The 21,677-nt window shown below is 42.0% G+C and overlaps 1 protein-coding gene across 20 annotated transcripts in view; it reads left to right on the top strand.

Annotated features, from left to right (window-relative positions):
- Positions 1 to 21,677, top strand: part of LOC122559424 (calcium voltage-gated channel subunit alpha1 C) — a 1,175,809-nt gene that overhangs the window by 374,553 nt on the left and 779,579 nt on the right. For all 20 annotated transcript variants that reach the window (XR_015760447.1, XM_087997307.1, XM_087997306.1 and 17 more), the window contains exon 5: positions 344 to 483. Coding sequence is in view for 19 of the 20 variants with exons in the window: in XM_087997307.1 (XP_087853433.1) it covers positions 344 to 483 (140 nt within the window). In the remaining variant the exon portion in view is untranslated. The remainder of the gene's footprint in view (positions 1 to 343; positions 484 to 21,677) is intronic.

Genomic DNA, 21,677 nt, shown 5'->3' with positions numbered 1-21,677 from the left:
GGCCAAATGTTATCCTTCAGTAAAATCACTAAAATAAGACATCCAAGCATTATCTCATTGCTCATTGTGGGATTTCTTTGAGAATAAGTCGGCTGCCATCTTTCTTACATTGCAACAGTGACTACACTTCAAAAAATACTTCATTGGTGAGTGCTTTGGGATGTTGTGAAACTATAAGAAAGCATTTCAACAAATTGCACTTGTCTTTCTTACTGCAGCTGGTGAAATGACATGAGTTAATCATAGTGTAAAAGGAAACTATCTTGGCAAAGTGGACTGTACAGGTTATGTGGCTATGCCTTTGATGAAGTGTAATCAATGTTTTTCTTCCTTTCTCTTGTAGGCTTTTTAGTGCTATTTTAGAACAAGCAACCAAAGCAGAGGGAATTAACCCAATTGGAGGTAAAGCTGCTGGATTTGATGTCAAAGCTCTAAGAGCATTCAGAGTCCTACGACCATTACGCCTAGTGTCTGGTGTTCCTAGTAAGTACTTTGGCAAGGTACAATCACAAAATATAAGACCCATGACATAATAGAAGACTTAAAATCCATTTTTATTTGTCATACCACATATCAGCAAAAAGCTCATTGGAAAACTAAATTGGGAGTAGGATTTGGATGGGGGAAATGAACAACACACTCACCTGAAGACAATCTTTTGAGAGCTGCGCTTTTTTAACACCAGTGCTTTATTTTAATTTGGCAGACTGCTAACGAGTTAGGTCAGGATGTGCAGCCTGATAACTTTCCAACTGGCACTTGCAATGAGGATACAGAGACATATTTGAAGCATGAAGCATTTTAATAAGAGGTTACATTTAAGCTCTGGCAGATTTGGATGTAAACTAAGGAAATGGGAAATGATTCACAAGACTGTCCTAAGTCGTGAAACCATTTTCTGCAGGTTTTAATGGGTGGAGAGAAAGGAAGGACTTTTTTTTCCTACAAGTAAGAAGGTTATTACTGGCTTTTATATGCAGTATTGCCTGGAGAGAGGTGACAGTTGATAGTGATTTTTACACGTATCAGCCTTGAAGCCTGGATTTAGTATAAAAATCATGTTAGTAATTTATTGAGAGCAACATGGGTGTGTATGACATTTCATTTCTCCATCTCTCTCAGAACCACCTGGCAACAGCCCTTGCATTTCCCAGCACTCTGATGTTTCCTCCTGTGCATTTTATTATATTAATCTCGGATTCAAGTCATAGAGTCATAGAGATGTACAGCACGGAAACAGACCCTTCAGTCCAACGTGTCCATGCCGACTAGATGTCCCAACCAGACTTTCAATTCATTCAGAAATGGGGATGTATATGTTTTTAAATAAGTTAAACATAATACGTTTCCTCTCTTAACATGTTCTTCCCATGATATGTCTCACTCTCATTTTAATTATAGTGTGATAATCGACCTGATCTTTGGTGAAGACAGGCTCACAGTCTTCAAGATGTCCCTTGCTCATACAAAAACTATAGGTGGTGGCCTTTTTGTCAAGTGTTTCTTAACATTATTACTGAATTGCCTGACTCTGAGTTTTAATATGTTAGATTCCTCTACCAGCTGGTAACATTTCTATCCAGACTATCAATTCCTTTAAAAATCCTGAAAGACTCAATCATATGATCCTTAATCTTTCATATTCATTGAAATACAAGCCTAGTTTATCCAATTTTTCCTTGTAATGTAACCCTCAGAAGCCTGGCAATGTTCTTCTGAATCTGTGCCACACCTTTAAGGCATGCATTTTTTATTCTTTCATGGGATGTGAGCCTCGATGGCAAGGCCAATAATATAACCCAAATCTATTTGCCCTCATTTACTTTCCAAGGGTATAGTGTCCAGAATGATTCACAATACTCCAGATATGATAAAACCAATGCGTACTGTAACTACCATTAAGGTGGTACCATTAAAAGACACCACTAAAATTCCATTAAGATGACAGTTGTGACAATGCTGCTCCTTTAACAAGGTTATGTTGTCCTCGATTTTTTTCAGAAGGGGTCCTAAAGGCAGAGGTTTCAATATGTCTGAAGATGAGTACTTGAGAAACCTTTCAAGTGTTTTTTTAACACTTGTACAATGAAAGGGGAGTGGGCAGTTCAAGGTTTCATTTGGTTTGGTTTCAATTAGCTGTTTTGTTTGCAGCTGCTGGTCAGATTTTAATTGAGAACCCAAAGAAGCTGGTGGGGACCCAAAGAAGCTGGTGGGGATCCAAAGAAGCAGTTCCATGCTGATCATCTCTCTCTCTCTGTCTGTGTGTCTCTCTCTCTCTCTCTCTCTCTCTCTCTCTCTCTCTCTCTCTCTCTCTCTCTCTCTCTCTCTCTCTCTCTCTCTCTCTCGCGCGCACACACACACTTCTCTCCTATATGTACCTGTGTTTGATCTGTCAAGGGGATGTTTATAGGGATGTCGCTTCTGTTGTGGGCAAAGTCTAAGAGAGAATTGTAACGGATAGGATTTATGAACATCTGGATAGGAATAATGTGATCACGGATAGTCAGCAAGGTTTTGTGAAGGGCAGGTCGTGCCTCACAAATCTTATTGACTTCTTTGAGAAGGTGACTAAGGAGGTGGACAAGGGTAAAGCGGTAGATGTGGTGTATATGGATTTTAGTAAGGTGTTTGATAAGGTTCCCCATGGTAGGCTACTGCAAAAAATACGGAGGTGTGGCATCGAGGGTGAGTTGGAGGTTTGGATTAGGAATTGGCTGGCTGGAAGAAGACAGAGGGTAGTAGTTGATGGTAAAGGTTCATCTTGGAGTGCAGTTACTAGCAGCGTTCCATAAGGATCTGTTTTGGGACCATTGCTGTTTGTCATTTTTATAAATGACCTGGAGGAGTGGCTAGAAGGTTGGGTGAGCAAGTTTGCGGATGATACGAAAGTTGGTGGAGTTGTTGACAGTGAGGAAGGATGTTTCAGGTTACAGCGGGATATAGATAAGCTGCAGAGCTGGACAGAAAGGTGGCAAATGGAGTTCAATGTGGGTAAGTGTGAGGTGATTCACTTTGGTATGAGTAACAAAAAGATGGGGTACTGGGCTAATGGTCGGATACTTGGTAGTGTGGATGAGCAGAGGGATCTTGGTGTCCATGTACACTGATCTCTGAAAGTTGCCACCCAGGTAAATAGTGCAGTGAAGAAGGCATATGGCGTACTGGCTTTTATTGGTAGAGGAATTGAGTTCCGGAGTCCTGAGGTCATGTTGCAGTTGTATAAGACTCTGGTGCGGCCGCATCTGGAGTATTGTGTGCAGTTTTGGTCGCCATACTATAGGAAGGATGTGGAGGCACTGGAACGGGTGCAGAGGAGGTTTACCAGGATGTTGCCTGGTATGGTAGGAAGATCGTATGAGGAAAAGCTGAGGCACTTGGGGCTGTTTTTCATTGGAGAAAAGAAGGTTTAGAGGTGACTTGATAGAGGTGTACAAGATGATTAAGGGTTTAGATAGGGTTGACCATGAGAACCTTTTTCCACGTATGGAGTCAGCTATTACGAGGGGACATAGCTTTAAATTAAGGCGTGGTAAGTATAGGACAGATGTTAGGGGTAGATTCTTTACTCAGCGAATCGTGAGTTCATGGAATGCCCTGCCAGTAGCAGTGGTGGACTCTTCCTCTTTATGGGCATTTAAATGGGCATTGGATAGGCATATGGAGGATAGTGGGCTAGTGTAGGTTAGGTGGGCTTGGATCGGCGCAACATCGAGGGCCAAAGGGCCTGTACTGCGCTGTATTTTTCTAAGTTCTATGTCGCAAGTATTTGGAACAGCATCATTAAGTTACGATAGAGTCAATCGGGTTTTCAGATAGGTTAAGTTATTGTAAATTTAGTTCTCTTTTATTTGTGTTTCATTCAGTAATCTGTAAATAAATTTTGTTTTGTTTAAAACGGGGTGGTTGGGCCAGCTGCATCATACCTGGAATATTCAATTTATGCCTGCTTAAAATGACTAGAAAGATTCAGATTTGTCCTGCCTTCTTGAAATGTTTTGAGGGGGTCTGGCCTGGTACAAAACAGATTGGGGGGCTCATTTAGGATTTGTTCTATAGTTCTGATTTGAGATTAGGGTTGCTGGACTCAAAGGCAGTGAGTGAGAGGTGTGAGTGTCTTTTGTTCCGAGTGTTGAATTTAGTTAATTTAAACAGTGCTTAGTGTAGTTATGGCTCTTTCAGTCACTAAGAGTTTTCTGGGGGTGGAAGAAGTGACTTTGGGGGCAGTACAAAAGGTGAACAAGGAAAAGCTGCTGGAATTGGCAGTTGAGCTGGAGTTGAAGCTGCCTCCTTCTGTGAGGAAAGGAGAGATAGTATCAGCAATAGCTCAGCATTTAAATTTGCTGAAAACACCATCGAAATCTTTGGAGCTAGCTAAACTTCAACTGAGAATGAAGCAGCTTTAGTTAGAGGCAAAAGAAAAAGAAAGAGAAAAAGAAATGACACTATTCGAATTACAATTAAAAGAAAGGAAAGAGAAAAAGCACGAAAGGTACTGGCAGAACAAAAAGAAAAGGATAGAATTGCTTTAGCAGAACAAAAAGAGAAAGAGAGAGAAAAGGCACTGAGACAGGAAAGTCAGCTTAAAGGATGGAGATGAAAGCTGAAGGTAAGCTTAATGAGAAAGAGAGTGAGGATAAGCAAACCCAGGGAGCCAAAGGCCTGGTGGAGATCTGTTTAAATTATTCAAGCATTGCCTAAAATTGATGAGAAGGATGTGGAAGCCTTTTTCATCTCATTTGAGAATGTGGCTCAACAAATGTGGGCGGCACGGTGGCACAGTGGTTAGCACTGCTGCCTCACAGCGCCAGAGACCCGGGTTCAATTCCCGACTCAGGCGACTGACTGTGTGGAGTTTGCACATTCTCCCCGTGTCTGCGTGGGTTTCCTCCGGGTGCTCCGGTTTCCTCCCACAGTCACAAAGATGTGCGGGTCAGGTGAATTGGCCACGCTAAATTGCCCGTAGTGTTAGGTTAAAGGGATAAATGTAGGGGTATGGGTGGGTTGCGCTTCGGTGGGTCAGTGTGGACTTGTTGGGCCGAAGGGCCTGTTTCCACACTGTAAGTAATCTAATCTAATCTAATCTAAAATGTAGTGGCCAGCAACCTTGTGGATTTTGTTGATCCAAACAAAACTTGTAGTTAAAGCTAGTGAGGTATTTGCATCACTATCAGAGGAGGTATCTGGGGCATATGAGGAGATGAAGAAAGCCAATTTAAGAGCATATGAGCTTGTGCCAGAAGTCTACAGATAACATTTTAGGAATCTAAGAAACATCCTTGACCAGCTGTGATTTTCTAGCACCACACTCTTTGACTCTGATCTTCAACATCTGAAGTCCTCACTTTCTCCTAGTTGAATTTAAGGAAGGACCCTGGTCAAACCCACATTGTGTTTGAAAGGATCACGCGAAGTAATTTTGATAGGTGTTTAACGGCATTAAAAATAAAGCAAACCTATGACGCTCTTAGATGATTATTTTGGAGGAGTTCAAAAATTCACTTCCTGAAGTAGTGAGAACTCATGGAAGAGCACAGAGTTAAAATAGCAAGATTAGCAGCTGAAATGGATGATGATTATGAGTTGGTTCAAAAATCAAAGTTTGGCTTCCAACATCAATTTCAATCCAATGGGGTTGGAAATTGGGGAAAATAGAATGTTGTTGGAGTGATGATGGAAAATACAGTAGAGGCTAAAAAGCTGCCCAAGAATGTACAACCTGGTCGGAGGTTGGCCAAGGAGGAAGTGCTAGATCTTCTTAAACTATGTACTTGCAAAGATAAAGTTTACTCGTATAGGCCGAGAGCAGCAGGTAAAGAGTCCTTCCTAAAACAGTTCACAGGTAGATGTGCTGCCTCTTGTGTTTGAAACTCAGGCAACTGAATTATTACACAGCCTGGGAATTTTCCTGACTGCTTGGTAACAAGGTCACAGAGTCACCAGTTGAAACAGGAGAGATCAAAGAGAACAGATAAGAAAGTTGAAGTGAAATTAGCAGACACCCTGTTTGATCAAATGGCTGATACAAACCAGGAGCACATAGCTGACGAAGTAGAAATCTTTAGTTCAGAAAAATTAGCTGAATTACAGCAGAAAGATGTACAATTAAAGCACTTGTATTAAAAGGCATACACAGGAAAAGAATCTGAATGTATCCCTGAGTGTTACCATCTTAAAAATGATGTCTTAATAAGGAAATGGAAACCATCATATATTCCAGCAGATGAGAATGGGCGGAAGTTCCATCAAGTCGTATTACTGGTGGGTTATAGAAAGGTGGTGTTGCGGGTAGCATGTGAACTACCAGTAGGAGGTTATTTAGGGACAAAAAAAACTCAAGCTAAAATACAAAAACATGTTTACTGGTCTGGACAGCACAAGAATGTAATTGAATTTTGCCAGACATGTCATACGTGCCAGGTAATTGGAAAACCACAGGCAGAAGTAAAACCCACACCTTTAATACATATTCCTGTACTTGAGGAACCTTTTACAAGAGTCTTAATTGATTCCAACCTCACCTACACAAAAAAACAAAAAATGGGAATCAGTATTTGTTAACAATAATGATTGCGTCCTGTGTATTTCCAGAGGCCATTCCATTATTCTATATCACAGCTAAAATGCTTTTAGAGGAGTTACTCAAATGTTTTACCAGATATGGACTATCCACAGAGATACAATCAGATCAAGGGTTAAACTTTGCATCTAAATTATTCAAGGAAATTATGGACAGTTTAGGAATAAGACAATTCAAACTTATTGCAAACCATCCATAATTGCAGGAAGCGCTAGCAAGGTGCCATCAGACATTAAAGACCATGCTGAGGTTTTATAATCAAGACTATCCAGATGATTAGGATAAAGGAATTCCGTTTGTGCTTTTTGCAATCAGAGATGCACCAAATGAACTGACCAAATTCAGTCCATTTGAATTAGTTTTGGGGCATGAATTGAGAGGACTACGTAAATTGATTAAGGAGAAATTGGTCAGCCAGAATTCAGAGACCATATATTTGGACTATGTGTCAAATTTTAGGGAACAGTTAAATTGAATGGGGGAGTTGGCGAGACAGCATTTAAAGGTATTGCAGCATACAGTGAAGCAGGAGGCAGACAAGAAGTCAAAAACTCGCAGTTTTGCTATCAGAGATAAGGTTACTTCCAGTGGTGGGTGAACCTTTAAAAGCAAGGTTTACTGGACCTTATCAAGCCGAAAGGAGGTTGATTGAGGTGAACTATTTGATAAGTACTCCAGACAGAAAAAAATCTCACATGCTCAAAAGGTAGTTTGATAGGGAAGGAAAGCAAGAGGAAAATGTGTTATTAGTTACAACATAGAATGAAGAACCAAGTTCAGAGGATTCTGAATTGGACATTCCTCAAATTAAGTTGAGCAATGAGGAAGTTGACAAAAATTGAGATAAATTATTAAGTTACCTTCCAGAGGAAACTCAAAATGACCTGAAAGAGTTATTGCTATTGCATAGAGAGATGTGTGGAAATAAGCTGGGAAGTGCTAACCTAATTATGCATGATGTGGATGCCAGAACTGCTGTTCCAACTAAGCAACATCCTTATTGGCATAATCCTCTAAAGTTGGCACAGGTTCAAAAGGAGATTGAAAACATGCTCCAAGATGGTATATTCAAAGTGAGTTACAGTGACTGAAGCTCACCCAGAGTAATGGTGCCAAAACCAGATGTTATTCAAGGGTTATGTGTGGACTATCACAAAGGTTATGCAGTTACAAAGACTGATGCATATCCAATTCCACATTTCCAAGACTGTATTGAAAAGGTGGGACAAGCGACTTATATTTCTAAGTTGAACTTGCTCAGAGGCTACTTTAGGTACCCTTGTCCGAAAGAGCGAAGAGAATTTTGGCTTTAGTAACACTGAGTGGACTGTCTCAGGTTAAAGTCATGCCATTTGGTATGAAAAATGCACCAGCCACATTTCAGGGACTGATCAATTTCCAGATTACCCAATTGTGTAGTTTATGTTGGTGACTTGGTGAATTTTAGTCACACATGGAATGAACTTTTGCAATCTTTATCAGAATTGTTCGATCGACTTTGGAAAGCATTTTGGTAATAAACCTGGCTAAGAGTGAATTTGTCAAAGCCTAAGTCAACTTCCTGGGCCGTGTTATTAGACGTGGACAAATGGCCCCACAGAATATAAAAATAAAGGTAATTGGGGAGTATCTCATACCCTCGACAAAAAGAACAGAACTATGATTCCGGGGATTGAATGAGTTTTATTGGAAATTCATACCAAATTTAAGCAGTGCAGCTGCTCCACTCACTGAATTATTAAAGGAAAGTAAGAAGTTTCAGTGGACAGCGGAATCTTAGAAGATATTTCACAGCCTCAAGGCTGTGTTAACCACTGCCCCAATGTTAGCCAAACATAATTATGCAAAGTCATTCAAGGTGGCTATCAATGCAAGTGATGTGGGTGTCGGTGCTCTGCTCTTACAAGAAGATGACGAGAAGATAAAATTACTTATTAAATATTTCTCCAGTAAATTGAACAGTCAGCATCAGAAATATTTGACAGTTCAGAAGGAGACTTTGAGCTTGGCGTTGGTGTTACAACATTTCATGGTTTATGTTACCAGTAATGTGCCTGAAACAATCAAATATACTGATCATAACCCATTGAAGATTGTGGAGAAATTTAATACAAAAATTCCAGACTGTTTAGGTGGAGCTTGTTGTTACAGTCACTTAATTTGAAAATTGTGTGCGTGGTAGGATGAGAAAACGTAATTGATGACGCATTGTGGGAAACTTGGGTGGGAAACAGAGGTGTGCAATGGCAGGACTACACAAACTGAAACAGAATGTAGTAGTATATGTTTGCATGTTTATAGTCCATGTAATGTATATATGTCGCATATGAACAATATAAGATTAAGAGTTTTTAAAATGAATCCATCTTTGGATATTGATGGGTTTTATTTTAAGGAAGGGTTGTGTGACGATGCAGTTCCTTTAACAAGGTTATATTGTCCTTGATTTTTTTTTCCCAAAAGGGCTCATAAAGGTACAGATTCTAATATGTCTGGAAATGTGTACTTGAGAAAGCTTTTAAGTATTTTTTTAAAAACGCTTGTGCAATGAAAGGGGAATGGTCAAACCTCCTAGTTCACGCTTTCGTTTGATTTGGTTTCAGCAAGCTGTTTTATTTGCAGCTGCTGGTCAACGTTTAGCTGGGAACCCAGCGAAGCTGCTGGGGACCCAAAGAAGCAGTTCTAAGCTGATCTCTCTCGCTCTCTCATCTCTCGCTCTCTCTCTCTCTCTCATCTCTCGCTCTCTCTCTCATCTCTCTCTCTGACATCTCTCTCTCTGACATCTCTCTCTCTCTGACATCTCTCTCTCTCTGACATCTCTCTCTCTCTGACATCTCTCTCTCTCTGACATCTCTCTCTCTCTCTCTCTGACATCTCGCTCTCTCTGTGACATCTCTCTCTCTCTGTGACATCTCTCTCTCTCTGTGACATCTCTCTCTCTCTCTCTCTGACATCTCTCTCTCTCTCGCTCTCTCTCTGACATCTCGCTCTCTCTCGCTGACATCTCGCTCTCTCGCTGACATCTCGCTCTCTCGCTGACATCTCGCTCTCTCGCTGACATCTCGCTCTCTCGTTGACATCTCGCTCTCTCTCTGACATCTCGCTCTCTCTGACACCTCTCTCTCTCTGACACCTCTCTCTCTGACACCTCTCTCTCTCTGACACCTCTCTCTCTCTGACACCTCTCTCTCTCTGACACCTCTCTCTCTCTGACACCTCTCTCTCTCTGACCTCTCTCTCTCTGACACCTCTCTCTCTCTCTGACACCTCTCTCTCTCTCTGACACCTCTCTCTCTCTCTGACACCTCTCTCTCTCTCTGACACCTCTCTCTCTCTCTGACACCTCTCTCTCTCTCTGACACCTCTCTCTCTCTCTGACACCTCTCTCTCTCTCTCTCTCTGACACCTCTCTCTCTCTCTCTCTCTGACACCTCTCTCTCTCTCTCTCTCTCTGACACCTCTCTCTCTCTCTCTCTCTCTGACACCTCTCTCTCTCTCTCTCTGACACCTCTCTCTCTCTCTCTCTCTGACACCTCTCTCTCTCTCTCTCTCTCTGACACCTCTCTCTCTCTCTGACACCTCTCTCTCTCTCTGACACCTCTCTCTCTCTCTGACACCTCTCTCTCTCTCTCTCTGACACCTCTCTCTCTCTCTCTCTGACACCTCTCTCTCTCTCTCTCTGACACCTCTCTCTCTCTCTGACACCTCTCTCTCTCTCTCTCTCTCTCTGACACCTCTCTCTCTCTCTCTCTCTGACACCTCTCTCTCTCTCTCTCTCTCTCTCTGACACCTCTCTCTCTCTCTCTCTCTGACACCTCTCTCTCTCTCTCTGACACCTCTCTCTCTCTCTCTCTGACACCTCTCTCTCTCTCTCTCTCTGACACCTCTCTCTCTCTGACACCTCTCTCTCTCTCTCTCTGACACCTCTCTCTCTCTCTCTCTGACACCTCTCTCTCTCTCTCTCTCTGACACCTCTCTCTCTCTCTCTCTCTGACACCTCTCTCTCTCTGACACCTCTCTCTCTCTGACACCTCTCTCTCTCTCTGACACCTCTCTCTCTCTCCCTTTCTGACACCTCTCTCTCTCCCATTCTGACACCTCTCTCTCTCTCTGACACCTCTCTCTCTCTCTGACACCTCTCTCTCTCTCTGACACCTCTCTCTCTCTCTGACACCTCTCTCTCTCTCTGACACCTCTCTCTCTCTCTCTGACACCTCTCTCTCTCTCTGACACCTCTCTCTCTCTCTCTGACACCTCTCTCTCTCTCTCTCTCTCTGACACCTCTCTCTCTCTCTGACATCTCTCTCTCTCTCTCTCTGACACCTCTCTCTCTCTCTCTGACACCTCTCTCTCTCTCTCCCTTTCTGACACCTCTCTCTCTCCCTTTCTGACACCTCTCTCTCTCCCATTCTGACATATCTCTCTCTCTCCCTTTCTGACATATCTCTCTCTCTCCCTTTCTGACATCTCTCTCTCTCTCCCTTTCTGACATCTCTCTCTCTCTCCCTTTCTGACATCTCTCTCTCTCCCTCTCTGACATCTCTCTCTCTCTCTCTCTCTGACATCTCTCTCTCTCTGACATCTCTCTCTCTCTGACATCTCTCTCTCTCTGACATCTCTCTCTCTCTGACATCTCTCTCTCTCTGACATCTCTCTCTCTCTGACATCTCTCTCTCTCTGACATCTCTCTCTCTCTGACATCTCTCTCTCTCTGACATCTCTCTCTCTCTGACATCTCTCTCTCTCTCTCTGACATCTCTCTCTCCCTTTCTGACATCTCTCTCTCTCTCCCTCTCTGACATCTCTCTCTCTCTCCCTCTCTGACATCTCTCTCTCTCTCCCTCTCTGACATCTCTCTCTCTCTCCCTCTCTGACATCTCTCTCTCTCTGACATCTCTCTCTCTGACATCTCTCTCTCTCTCTCTCTGACATCTCTCTCTCTCTCTCTCTCTCTCTCTCTCTCTCTCTGACATCTCTCCTGTAAGAACCTGTATTTGATTTTACCCTTTCTGCCAAATTCTAAAATTGGTTCTCTTTTGTTAATATTTCATTCAGTAATCTGTAAATAATTTCAGTTATGTTTAAAATTCAGTGGCTGGCCAGGTGCATCACTCCTGGAATAGCCACAATACACCTGCTTAAAACGGCTAGAAACTTTTAGTTTTGGTCTTCCCTCTTTAAATTATTTGAGGGGGTCGTACCTGGTCCACAACAAAGTGGAGTAGAGCCTCTGAGCCTGCTGCTTATCCACTCTGTCTACTTCTCTTTACGTTACTTTTCTCTCTTCTCTCATTTTCTTCTCTTCTACTTTATTTTACTTAACTCTTAGTGAAGAGTTTGGTCGTAATAACGGCATTGGCAAGTGGGTCCAGCAGGATGCACTCATTACGATGGCATCAGAGGCAAGTTTTTGTTATCAGCAGCTTCTGCATCGCCAAGACGGTCCTAGCACTGACTCCTGGCTGCTGCTGTGGAGATAGGTTTTGGTTCACAGTGGCATTTGATTCCAGCACAGATTCACGGAGGTGGAGATGAGTTTGGGCCTACTGTGAGACCTGGCTGTCTTGCTTGTGTCTGCATTGGAGAGATCCAGTGAGGACTCATAGTGGAAAGGGAATCAGTTGGGGAGAGATAGTGCCGACGAGTGGTGACTTTCATTCCAGCAGTGGTGTGGCAAAGGGGACTTGTACCTGGTGATCAGGCCCATGGCCCATGACTGAGCACCGAATACAAAGGACTGTAAAGCTGGATACTTTCTTTATTTTTTCAGTTTTCTATGTTTTATTTTTCTGTGTGTTAAAATAGCACCGGAGAGTGATGACACTATACAACTCTTTTCACTGTATTTTGTGACAAGATATGGACAATAAATAAATCAAACCATACCAAAACTTGCTCCCATCTGGGACTTTAGTTATAGAAGTTAACATTGTGTTTACCTTTTTATTTAAATTGTCAGTTATGCTTTGGTGATTTGTGTATATATGTATCCCCAATTCTCTTTGCCTCTCCACTTTCCTGGCTCTTTTTTTATTTTTAATATTTCTTGGATTTGTTCCTTTTCTCCAAAATGGATAACTTCACACTCATCTATGTTGAAATCTATTTTTATAATTTTGTCCACTCACTTAATCTAAGAATGTTTTCCGATTTCTATAGAATCTATTATATAAGCATAGTTGGGTCATCTGCAAACTTGGGTGATGGCTTTCTGTTGTCCTGTCTCCGTTATTAAAAAAAAACGTTGATTTGACTCCAACATATACTGTGGGACACTACTAGTGAATTTCTTCTAAATGTGTATATACTCAGTATCCCTGCTTTGTTTGTTATCAGCCAACCAGATCAACATTTCATGACTTTCAGTTTTGAGAGTTTTGGCTTGCAGTTTCTATTGGGTAATCTTATTGAATGTTTTCTAGCAGTCTATAAAAATTGTGTCCTTACACATTGTCCTGTCTGCTACTTCAAATACTTCCTTGCTTTTCTCAAGCCGTCCTTACAGTAGCAATAATCACCTTTGTTTTAAAAAAGCAAAGCTTCTCTGAACATTTCTGACTCCTTCCTAACTTCACATTCCAGCCATTTTACATTCATTACACTATCCTACTTACATTTTGTTGTTTCTTCATCTGAGCATATGCACTATATGCTGAAGCTTAATATATATGCAGTGTCCCTTTCAGTAAACATTCACGCTTTCTGAAAGAGAAAACTGAACAGCATAAAAATGCAAATAAGACTGAAGGTCCAACCAATATAGTGATTAGCAGGGTATGAATCTAACAGAAAACTCTGTAAATTAGAACACTCTAATAGAAATGTGCATTTGAAATGATTTGAAACAGACTAATACTTATACCTCTTTATTACCAGAAAAGTAATACAGCCAGTTTGACAAATTCTTTGATTTGATTTTATTTGATTTATTGTTGTCGCATGTACCAAGATACAGTAAGAAGTATTGTTTTGCGTGCCAAACAAACAAATCATATCTTGCATAAATACATCAGCATAATAGAACAGAATGCAGAATGTAGTTTTACAACTACAGAGAAGGTGCAGAGAATGAGCAATTCTTATTATATGAGAGGTCATAAGTCTGATAACAGTGGAAAAGAAGGTGTTTAGAAATCTGTTGGTATGTGTTTTCAAATTTTTGTACCTTCTGCCCAATGGACGAGGGTGGAAGGAAGTAAAACCAGGGTGGGAGGGGTCTGATTATGTTAGCTACTTTCCTGAGGCAATGGGAATTGTAGACAGAGTCAATGAAGGAAGGCTGGTATTTGTGATAGACTGGGCTGCGTTCACAAATCTCTGTAATTTCTTGCAGTCTTGGGTGGAGCAGTTGCCAAACAAAGCTGTGCATCTGGATAGGATGCTTTCTGTGGTGCATCTATAAGAATTGGTCAGAATCATTGTGGACATGTCAAATTTCCTTAGCTTTCTGATGGAGTAGATGTGCTTTCTTTATTGTGGCATCGATGTGGATGAACCAGAATGGATTGTTGATGATATTTACTCCTGGGATCTTGAAAAACTCAATCATCTCCACCTCACCACCATTGATACAGACAGGGGCATGCCCTCCATTCCATTTCATGGAATGGCGGCAGGGTGGCACAGTGGTTAGCACTGCTGCTTCACAGCGCCAGAGACCCGGGTTCAATTCCCGCCTCAAGTTCATTCTCCCCATGTCTGCGTGGATTTCCTCTGGGTGCTCCAGTTTCCTCCCACAATCCAAAAAATGTGCAGGTTAGGTGAATTGGCCATGCTAAATTGCCCGTAGTGTTAGGTGAAGGGGTAAATGTAGAAGAATGGGTCTGGGTGGGTTACGCTTCGGTGGGTTACGCTTCGGAGGGTCGGTGTGGACTTGTTGGGCCGAAGGGCCTGTCTCCACACTGGAAGTAATCTAATTTCCTAAAGCCGATAATCGGCTCCTTCGTTTTGCTTGCATTTGAGGCTCGTCTGCATTATTAAATTTGTCATCTGTTATTATCCAAATTAACTCTTGTCACTTGTCTCTTTCATCCAGGACCCTTCTGAAAACACCTTAGAAAAGGACAGTCCTCTGAGGATGATTTGTCATAAACTGCATCCCTCTTAGGCATCAGCAGAGAGACTGGCACACCCTAATACTTTAGGCAGTAAGTTACTTAGGTGAAATAATCAATGCAAGTGAGCAATAGTAGATCAGGCTTCCCAGAGTAAAAAGTCCTCTCCCAGCTTACCCAGCTTAACTAAGGAGGAAAGAGATTTGGATTTAGAGAAGCAGCTTTGAGAAGAAAACTGTTTGCATTGTGCAATCAATTATATGTTGTACTGGTAGTCATGCAAGAATTTTCGAAACATGGCAGGAAGTCTCGAGGAACCCACTTTCTGCTTGTGTGGTGTTGTATCGCATCAGCACTCTGCAGTTCACTTTGGGGCGTATGGCCAACTCTAGACACTTTGTAGCCATTAGGAATATGTGCTACCAGCCTCTGAAACTATGATGAAAGCTAAATACCTGCATCCAGTGCCTGGACTTTAGAGTGTCCCATACTTAGCCATAGAGAAACTACAAAGATGGGGGTTTCCAAGCTTTCACCAACCCTCTCCAGTTCTTTTGCACATCAGTGAAAATTGATAAGCCATAGCCCTAAGAGGGTATGCACTGACACAACAGAAGTAGCCCACATTCCCTAAATTAGCATATTATTGCATTCATTTGCTTGCTATCCCTTAAAACAACACTTGCCTTAAGGCAAATTGAAATTGTCCTGGCAGCAGCCAAAGTACTACAGTATGCACTTAGGCACTGACACAGAATTGAGGTCTCTTGAGGCTCTAATAAACCACAAGGAAATCAACAGAGTAAGTCACCTTCCACCAACCATGCAACTCACAAGCAGAGCACTTTATAGTATTAATCAAGTCAATAAACGTTGTTTTCAGAAAGGTAACATGAATTGTTTCATAGATGAGAAATCGATTCAAGGCATTTTGTATCTATAATTAAACTTTCTATGTTCAGCAGTTTTGTCTGTAGTTTTATTTAAAGCAACATCATAGCCCATATTATTTATATATAGTTCATATATTCAAATAATTGAATGGTTTCAATATTCTTTCTTGTAGAATTATTAGGAAGCATATTTTCATACAGAGTGCACTGCAAACATTGAATCCTCTTTCACAACTGATAATGAAATTTGAATTTGAAACTGATAAGTATTTGTTAACTAAGGGTATCAAGAAAGAAGTATTAGGAATAGATAAATGGATTTGATTGAATGGTGGGACAGACAGAGGGACTTCATGACCTACCCCTGGTCCCATTAAAATAATGATGATAATTCGCACTGTCAATATAGAGGGGTGAGAAATAAGCAGTTCAATAAGATTAATCTAGTAACTGATCCCAGGTATCCCTGGCTTCAAAATATATTGCTTGTCTTCCTTATACTTTCTCCTCATTTTCACTGAAGTTTTCCTTATCAGTGGGTCATTTGTTTTCTACAAGTGTCGTCCTCTCTAGACTGTCATGCTGTTCAACATGTCACACAATACAGAGATGCAGAAGAAATCATCCTGGATTGTGTGTTCTCTGTTTACTCCTGTTACTCTATTCAAAACAATGGATAACCACTTTGAGTTTTGGTTGGCACACCAGTATTGGGATAAAATGGGGATCTCAACACACATTGCATAGTGATGTCACCCAGCAGTGATTTTCCATGAAATTGGCCAACTATTGTCTGCAAGATGTTCTTACTGTCCAGTTGTGGTCCTCCAGCTTGGAAGGAGCTGCAGTCTGTTGTTTCAGATTAGCGATAAAAAGAAAAAGAGAGGGAAAGAGAGTGCACTCACAGAAATGTTTAAATATTTTAAATGAGAAAGAGGCCACATAGGGTAACCTACAGGTCAGCACAACCCAGGCTATTGTTACAGTTGTAGCCAGGTGGGCAGGAAAGGCTTCAAAAACTACCTGGAGCATTAGTCACCCTAAACTGCCTCTGAGTAAATGAATTATTTCCGATCCCATGAGATTTCAACAAGCTGACTAGGAATTTCCAGTCTGCCTCAGATAATTGGTTGGAATTAGTTTCTTATATACCTTAATTGGCTACCTAACACATAGAGTTATAGAGGTGTGCAACAAGGAAACAGACCCTTTGGTCCAACTCGTCCATGCCAACCAGATATCCCAACCCAATCTAGTCCCACCTGCCAGCACTCGGCACATATCCTTCCAAACCCTTCCTATTCATATACCCATCTGGATGTATTTTAAATGTTGCAATTGTACTAGCCTCCACCACTTCCTCTGGCAGCTCATTCCATACACATTCCACTCTCTGCATGAAAAGATTGCCCCTTTAGGTCTCTTTTGTATCTTGCCCCTCTCACCGTAAACCCATGTCCTCTAGTTCTGGACTCCCCCACTCCAAGGAAAAGACTTTGTCTATTTATCCTATCCATCATGATTTTATAAACCTCTATAAGGTCACCCCTCAGCCTCCGACAATCCAGAAAAAAGACATGCCCACGTATTCAACCTCTCCCTATAGCTCAAATCCTCCAACCCTGGTAACATGCTTGTCATATCTTTTCTGAACCCTTTCAAGTTTCACAACATCCTTCTGATAGGAAGGAGACCAGAATTGCAAGCAATATTCCAAAAGTGGCCTAACCAATGTCCTGTGAAGCCCCGTAACATGACCTCCCAACTCCTGTACTCAATACTCTGATCAATAAAAGAAAACATACCAAACGCCTTCTTCACTATCCTATTTACCTGCAACTCCACATTCAAGGAGCTATGAACCTGTGCTCCAAGGTTTCTTTGTCCAGCAACATCCCTGGGACCTTACCAATAAGTGTATAAGTCCTGCTAAGTTTTGCTTTCCCCAAATGCAGCAACTCGCATTTATCTGAATTAAACTCCATCTGCCACTTCTCAGCCCATTGGCCCATCTGATCAAGATCCTGTTGTAATCTCAGAGTAACCTTCTTCGCTGTCCACTACACCTCCAAGTTTGGTGTCATCTGCAAACTTACTAACTATACCTCTTATGCTCATATCCAAATCATTTAAATAAATGACAAAAAGTATGGACCTAAAACTGATTCTTTTGGCACTCCACTGGAACCTTGCAGCCTGACTTTGCCCCTGGGATGGTATTGTGCTGGCGTACTGATGTGTCTGAATATTATGTAAATTTTTGTTACCCTGCCTCTGTGGATGAAAAATCTACATTTTGAAGCATGCCTCATGGCATGCATGATGAGCTAGAAGAGATTACTATGTTTCTGATATTTTTCCTTATTTACCCAAAGTCAAAGATCTCTCAAATTCATAAAAAGCATAGAAATAGTTCCCTATAATTTGACTACACCTACAGATGGTTTTCAGCCATTCTTTTAAACCAATCCAACTAGGTTTTACTTAGGGGTTTCATTGCAGTGTGGCATATCAGCTTTTTGGTGTCAAGGACATATTGGAGTCCTAATCATTCCGTTATGTTTTTGTGTGTATTCATGCTTGCCTCTTTCTATTTGGCCACCAAAATGGCGTTAAAATGGTGACCGGCAGGAGATATTCAAGAAGACTAATGGAAATTTGGCCCTTTTTTCAAGGAGGTTGGAGTTTAAGAGTAGGGAAGTCTTACTACAATTTTACAAAGTGCTGATGAAATTACATCTGGAGTACCGTGAGCAGTTTTAGTTCCCTTACTTTAAGGCAAAGTATCATTTCATTGGAGACAATTCAGACAAGGTATGCACCGATGATCCCTGTTATGGAGGAATTGTCTTATAAATCACCTAATGTGACAATGCTGTGGCTTTAAGAGCTGTGTTTTGTTCTGGTTTCTTTTGAAGACAAGCTTTAAGGAAGAGTTGTTGAGCAGTATACTAGAACCACTACAGTAAACAGCTTGGGATTGTTTTTTAAAGTTGGAACAATAGAAGCAGCCTGAAGGGGTATGGTCAAACTCCCACAGAACCGGGGTTTTTAGCTTAGCTTTCAGCAGAAACTGCTGGGGTTTTGAAAAGCTGGCAGATCTCTCTTTGCTTCACCTGAAAGCTGGAGCTCTCTCTCTCTCAGAATTGTCTTTTTATGTTCTTTCCTCCTGGATTAGAGTACAACATGTGAGACAATGTGCTTTCTGAATTTGCTTTTTGCCAAGAATGTGTTTCTGGGATGTTGTTATAGTGGAACAGCTAATTCGTATAGTAACTATCTATTGTTTAATTAAGTTTTCCAATAGAGTTAGGGTATTCCAATTCCTTCTTTCTTTTGTTGTATTTTAACTATTGTGAATGAATAAAGTGTGTTTTGCTTTAAATTTGGTAGTTTGACCGATTGAATGGCATCTGGAATGCAACACCTTACATTTACCTTCAAAATAAGAAAAAGTTAGAGTCTAGACTATTTAAGAATAGTTTGAAGTGGTTTGGTCTTGTCCGTAAACAGAATGGGACTCTACCTTTTGGCGTTTGGAAGAATGAGAAGTGATGTCATTAAAACATTTAAGATTCTGAAGGGCTTGACAGGGTAAATGAGATGATGTTTCCCCTCATTGGACAGTCTAGGACCAGAGAGCTGTGTCTTAGAATAAAGGGGTGCCAATTTAAGTCTGAGATCAGGAGGAATTTCTGCTCTCAAAGGATTATGAATTGTTGTAAACATTGCCACAGAGAATCCTTGTGTGTACTTGAGGTTGAGATAGATAAATTCTTAATTGGTAGGGGAATCTAGGATGATGGAGAAAATAGACATGGTGCAATAAAGTAGACATGAGGAATGACAGAAGAGCCAAAATCCTGTTGATTGACAGAACAGGCTCAATGGGGTCGAAGGGCCTGTGCCAATTCCTATTTCTTATGGTCATAATATCTGCCTTGTTCCTACTGTGCAATTAAAATTTCCTTCTAGGTTATTTACCTTTACTTTTAAAAAATGCAAATAGTTTCTTTATTTGCTTTGCAAAATATATGAATTGTCTATCATTCTTTGAGCAATGAAGTTCATTGAAATAATGTTCTAAAATTGCTTTTCACTCCTTTCCATTTACGTTTCTGGTCCTATGTTCCTTGTGTACTTTGAAGTAATGATAGGTGTATATTACTTAGCGCTTTCTTTATAATTCATTATTGCTGTTCCACTTAGAATCAATTTTGCTTCTTTTGCAAATTTATGAAAGTAAAAGTTTCATATTCTTGATTTCTAGTTTCCTGCTTTTACACACAATGAACTGCTAATCTCTTCATCTGTTAATGTGCTGAATAAGAAAAGATTTACTATGCTATACTTTAATATCAGGAGGAAGTGAGGAGTGTGGGCATGGAAAAGCATAGCAGGTCAGGCAGCATCTGAGGAACAGGACAGTTGATGTTTTGGGCATAAGCCCTTCATCAGCAATGTGTGGGGGTGGAGGGAGCAAGGGGGCTAAGAGTTAAATGATGGGGTGGGGCTGGGGTTAATGTAGCTTGGAAGACAATAGATAGATGAAGGTGGGGGGGTGATGTTGATAGTTGGAGCAGAGGGTGGAGCGGATAAGTAGGACAGTCCAAGATGGCGGTGTGGAGTTGGAGGGTTGGATCTGGGATAAGGTGGGTGGAGGGGAGATGAGGAAATGGGTGAAATTGACATTGGTATGTGGTTGGAGAGACCCAAGGTGGAGGATGAGGCATTCCAGTGGCTTGGGTTTGGCGGTGGAGGAGGCCCAGGATTTGCATGTCCTTGGCAGAGTGGGAGAGGGAGTTGAAGTGTTTGGCCACAGGGCGTGAGGTTGTTGGGTGCATGTGCCCTGGAGATGTTCTCTGAACCGTTCCGCAGGTTGGTGTCCTGACTCCCCAATGTAGAGGCGACCACATCTACAGCAACGGTCACAGTAGATGAGGTGTTTTGATGTGCTGTAAAGTCTCTGGCGAATGTGTAAGGATCCTTTGGGGCCTTGGATGGTAGTGAGAGCGGTGTTGTGGGCGCAGGTTTTACACCTCTTGTGGCAGGAGAAGGTGCTGGGAGTGGAGGGTGGGTTATTGGCGGGGGGGTGGTGTGCTCCTAATAAGTGAGTCACGGAGGGAATGGCCTCTGTGGAATGCTGATTGAGTGGGGAGGGAAATATATCTCTGCCTGTGGGGTCTGACTGTGGTGGCAGAAATGACAGAGGATGATGTGTTGTATCCAGAAATTGGTGGGGTGTAAGGTGAGGATAGGGGGGTTGTATCCTTGTTGTGGTTGGAGGGGTGGGGTTCAAGGGTGGAGGTGCAGGAAGTGAAGGTGATGCGCTGGAGGACATTGTTGACCACGTGGGAGGGAAAATTTCTGTTATTGAATTAGGAAAGTATCTGGAATGGAATTGCTCTTCCTGGGCGCAGTTGGAGTGAAGGCAAAGGAAATGGGAGTAAGGAATGGCATTTTTACAGGAGAGGTGGGTGGGAGGAGGTGTAGTCCAGGTAGCTGTGGGAGTCAGTGGGGTCTGTGTTGAGTCAGTCGTCGGAAATGGAGGTTAAGAGGTCCAGGAAGTGGTGGGGGGAAGTGGCCGAGATGGTCCAGGTGAACTTGAGGTCAGGGTGGAAGTGTTCCATGAAGTTGATGAACTGTTCAACCTCCTCATGGAAGCAGGAGGTGGTGCAAATATAGTCATCAGTGTAGCAGAAGCAAAGGTTGAGAATGGTGCCGGTGTAACTGTGGAAGATGGACTGTTCCACATACCCGATGAAGAGGCAGGCATAGCTGGGCCCATGCAGGTGTCCATGGCTACCACTTTTGTCTGAAAGAAGTGGGAGAATTAGAAGGAAAAGTTGTTGAGGGTGAGGACCAGTTCAGCCAATTGAGTGTATGTGTCAGTGGAGGGGTACTGGTTGGGTCAGCAGAGAGGAAGAAATGGAGGTCTTGGAGGCCTTTGTCATGGCTGATGAACATGTACAGGTATTGGATGTCCATGGTGAACATGATGTATTGGGGACCGGGGAACTGGAAGTCACGGAGGAGGTAGAGGGCATAGATGGTGTCCAGAATATATGTGGGGAGTTCCTGGACCAAGTGGGATGCGTGTGCAATTCGTTGATCAGGGAGCATAGTGCCATGAAGGTGAGACCTTGACTGAGG

Source organism: Chiloscyllium plagiosum, unplaced genomic scaffold (genome assembly GCF_037043375.1).
Source record: "Chiloscyllium plagiosum isolate Xiang-an unplaced genomic scaffold, Cpla_swu_hap1 HiC_scaffold_19, whole genome shotgun sequence".
Lineage (NCBI taxonomy): Eukaryota > Metazoa > Chordata > Chondrichthyes > Orectolobiformes > Hemiscylliidae > Chiloscyllium > Chiloscyllium plagiosum.
Note: the sequence above shows the minus strand (reverse complement) of the source record. Positions and strands in the feature narration are given on the sequence as shown.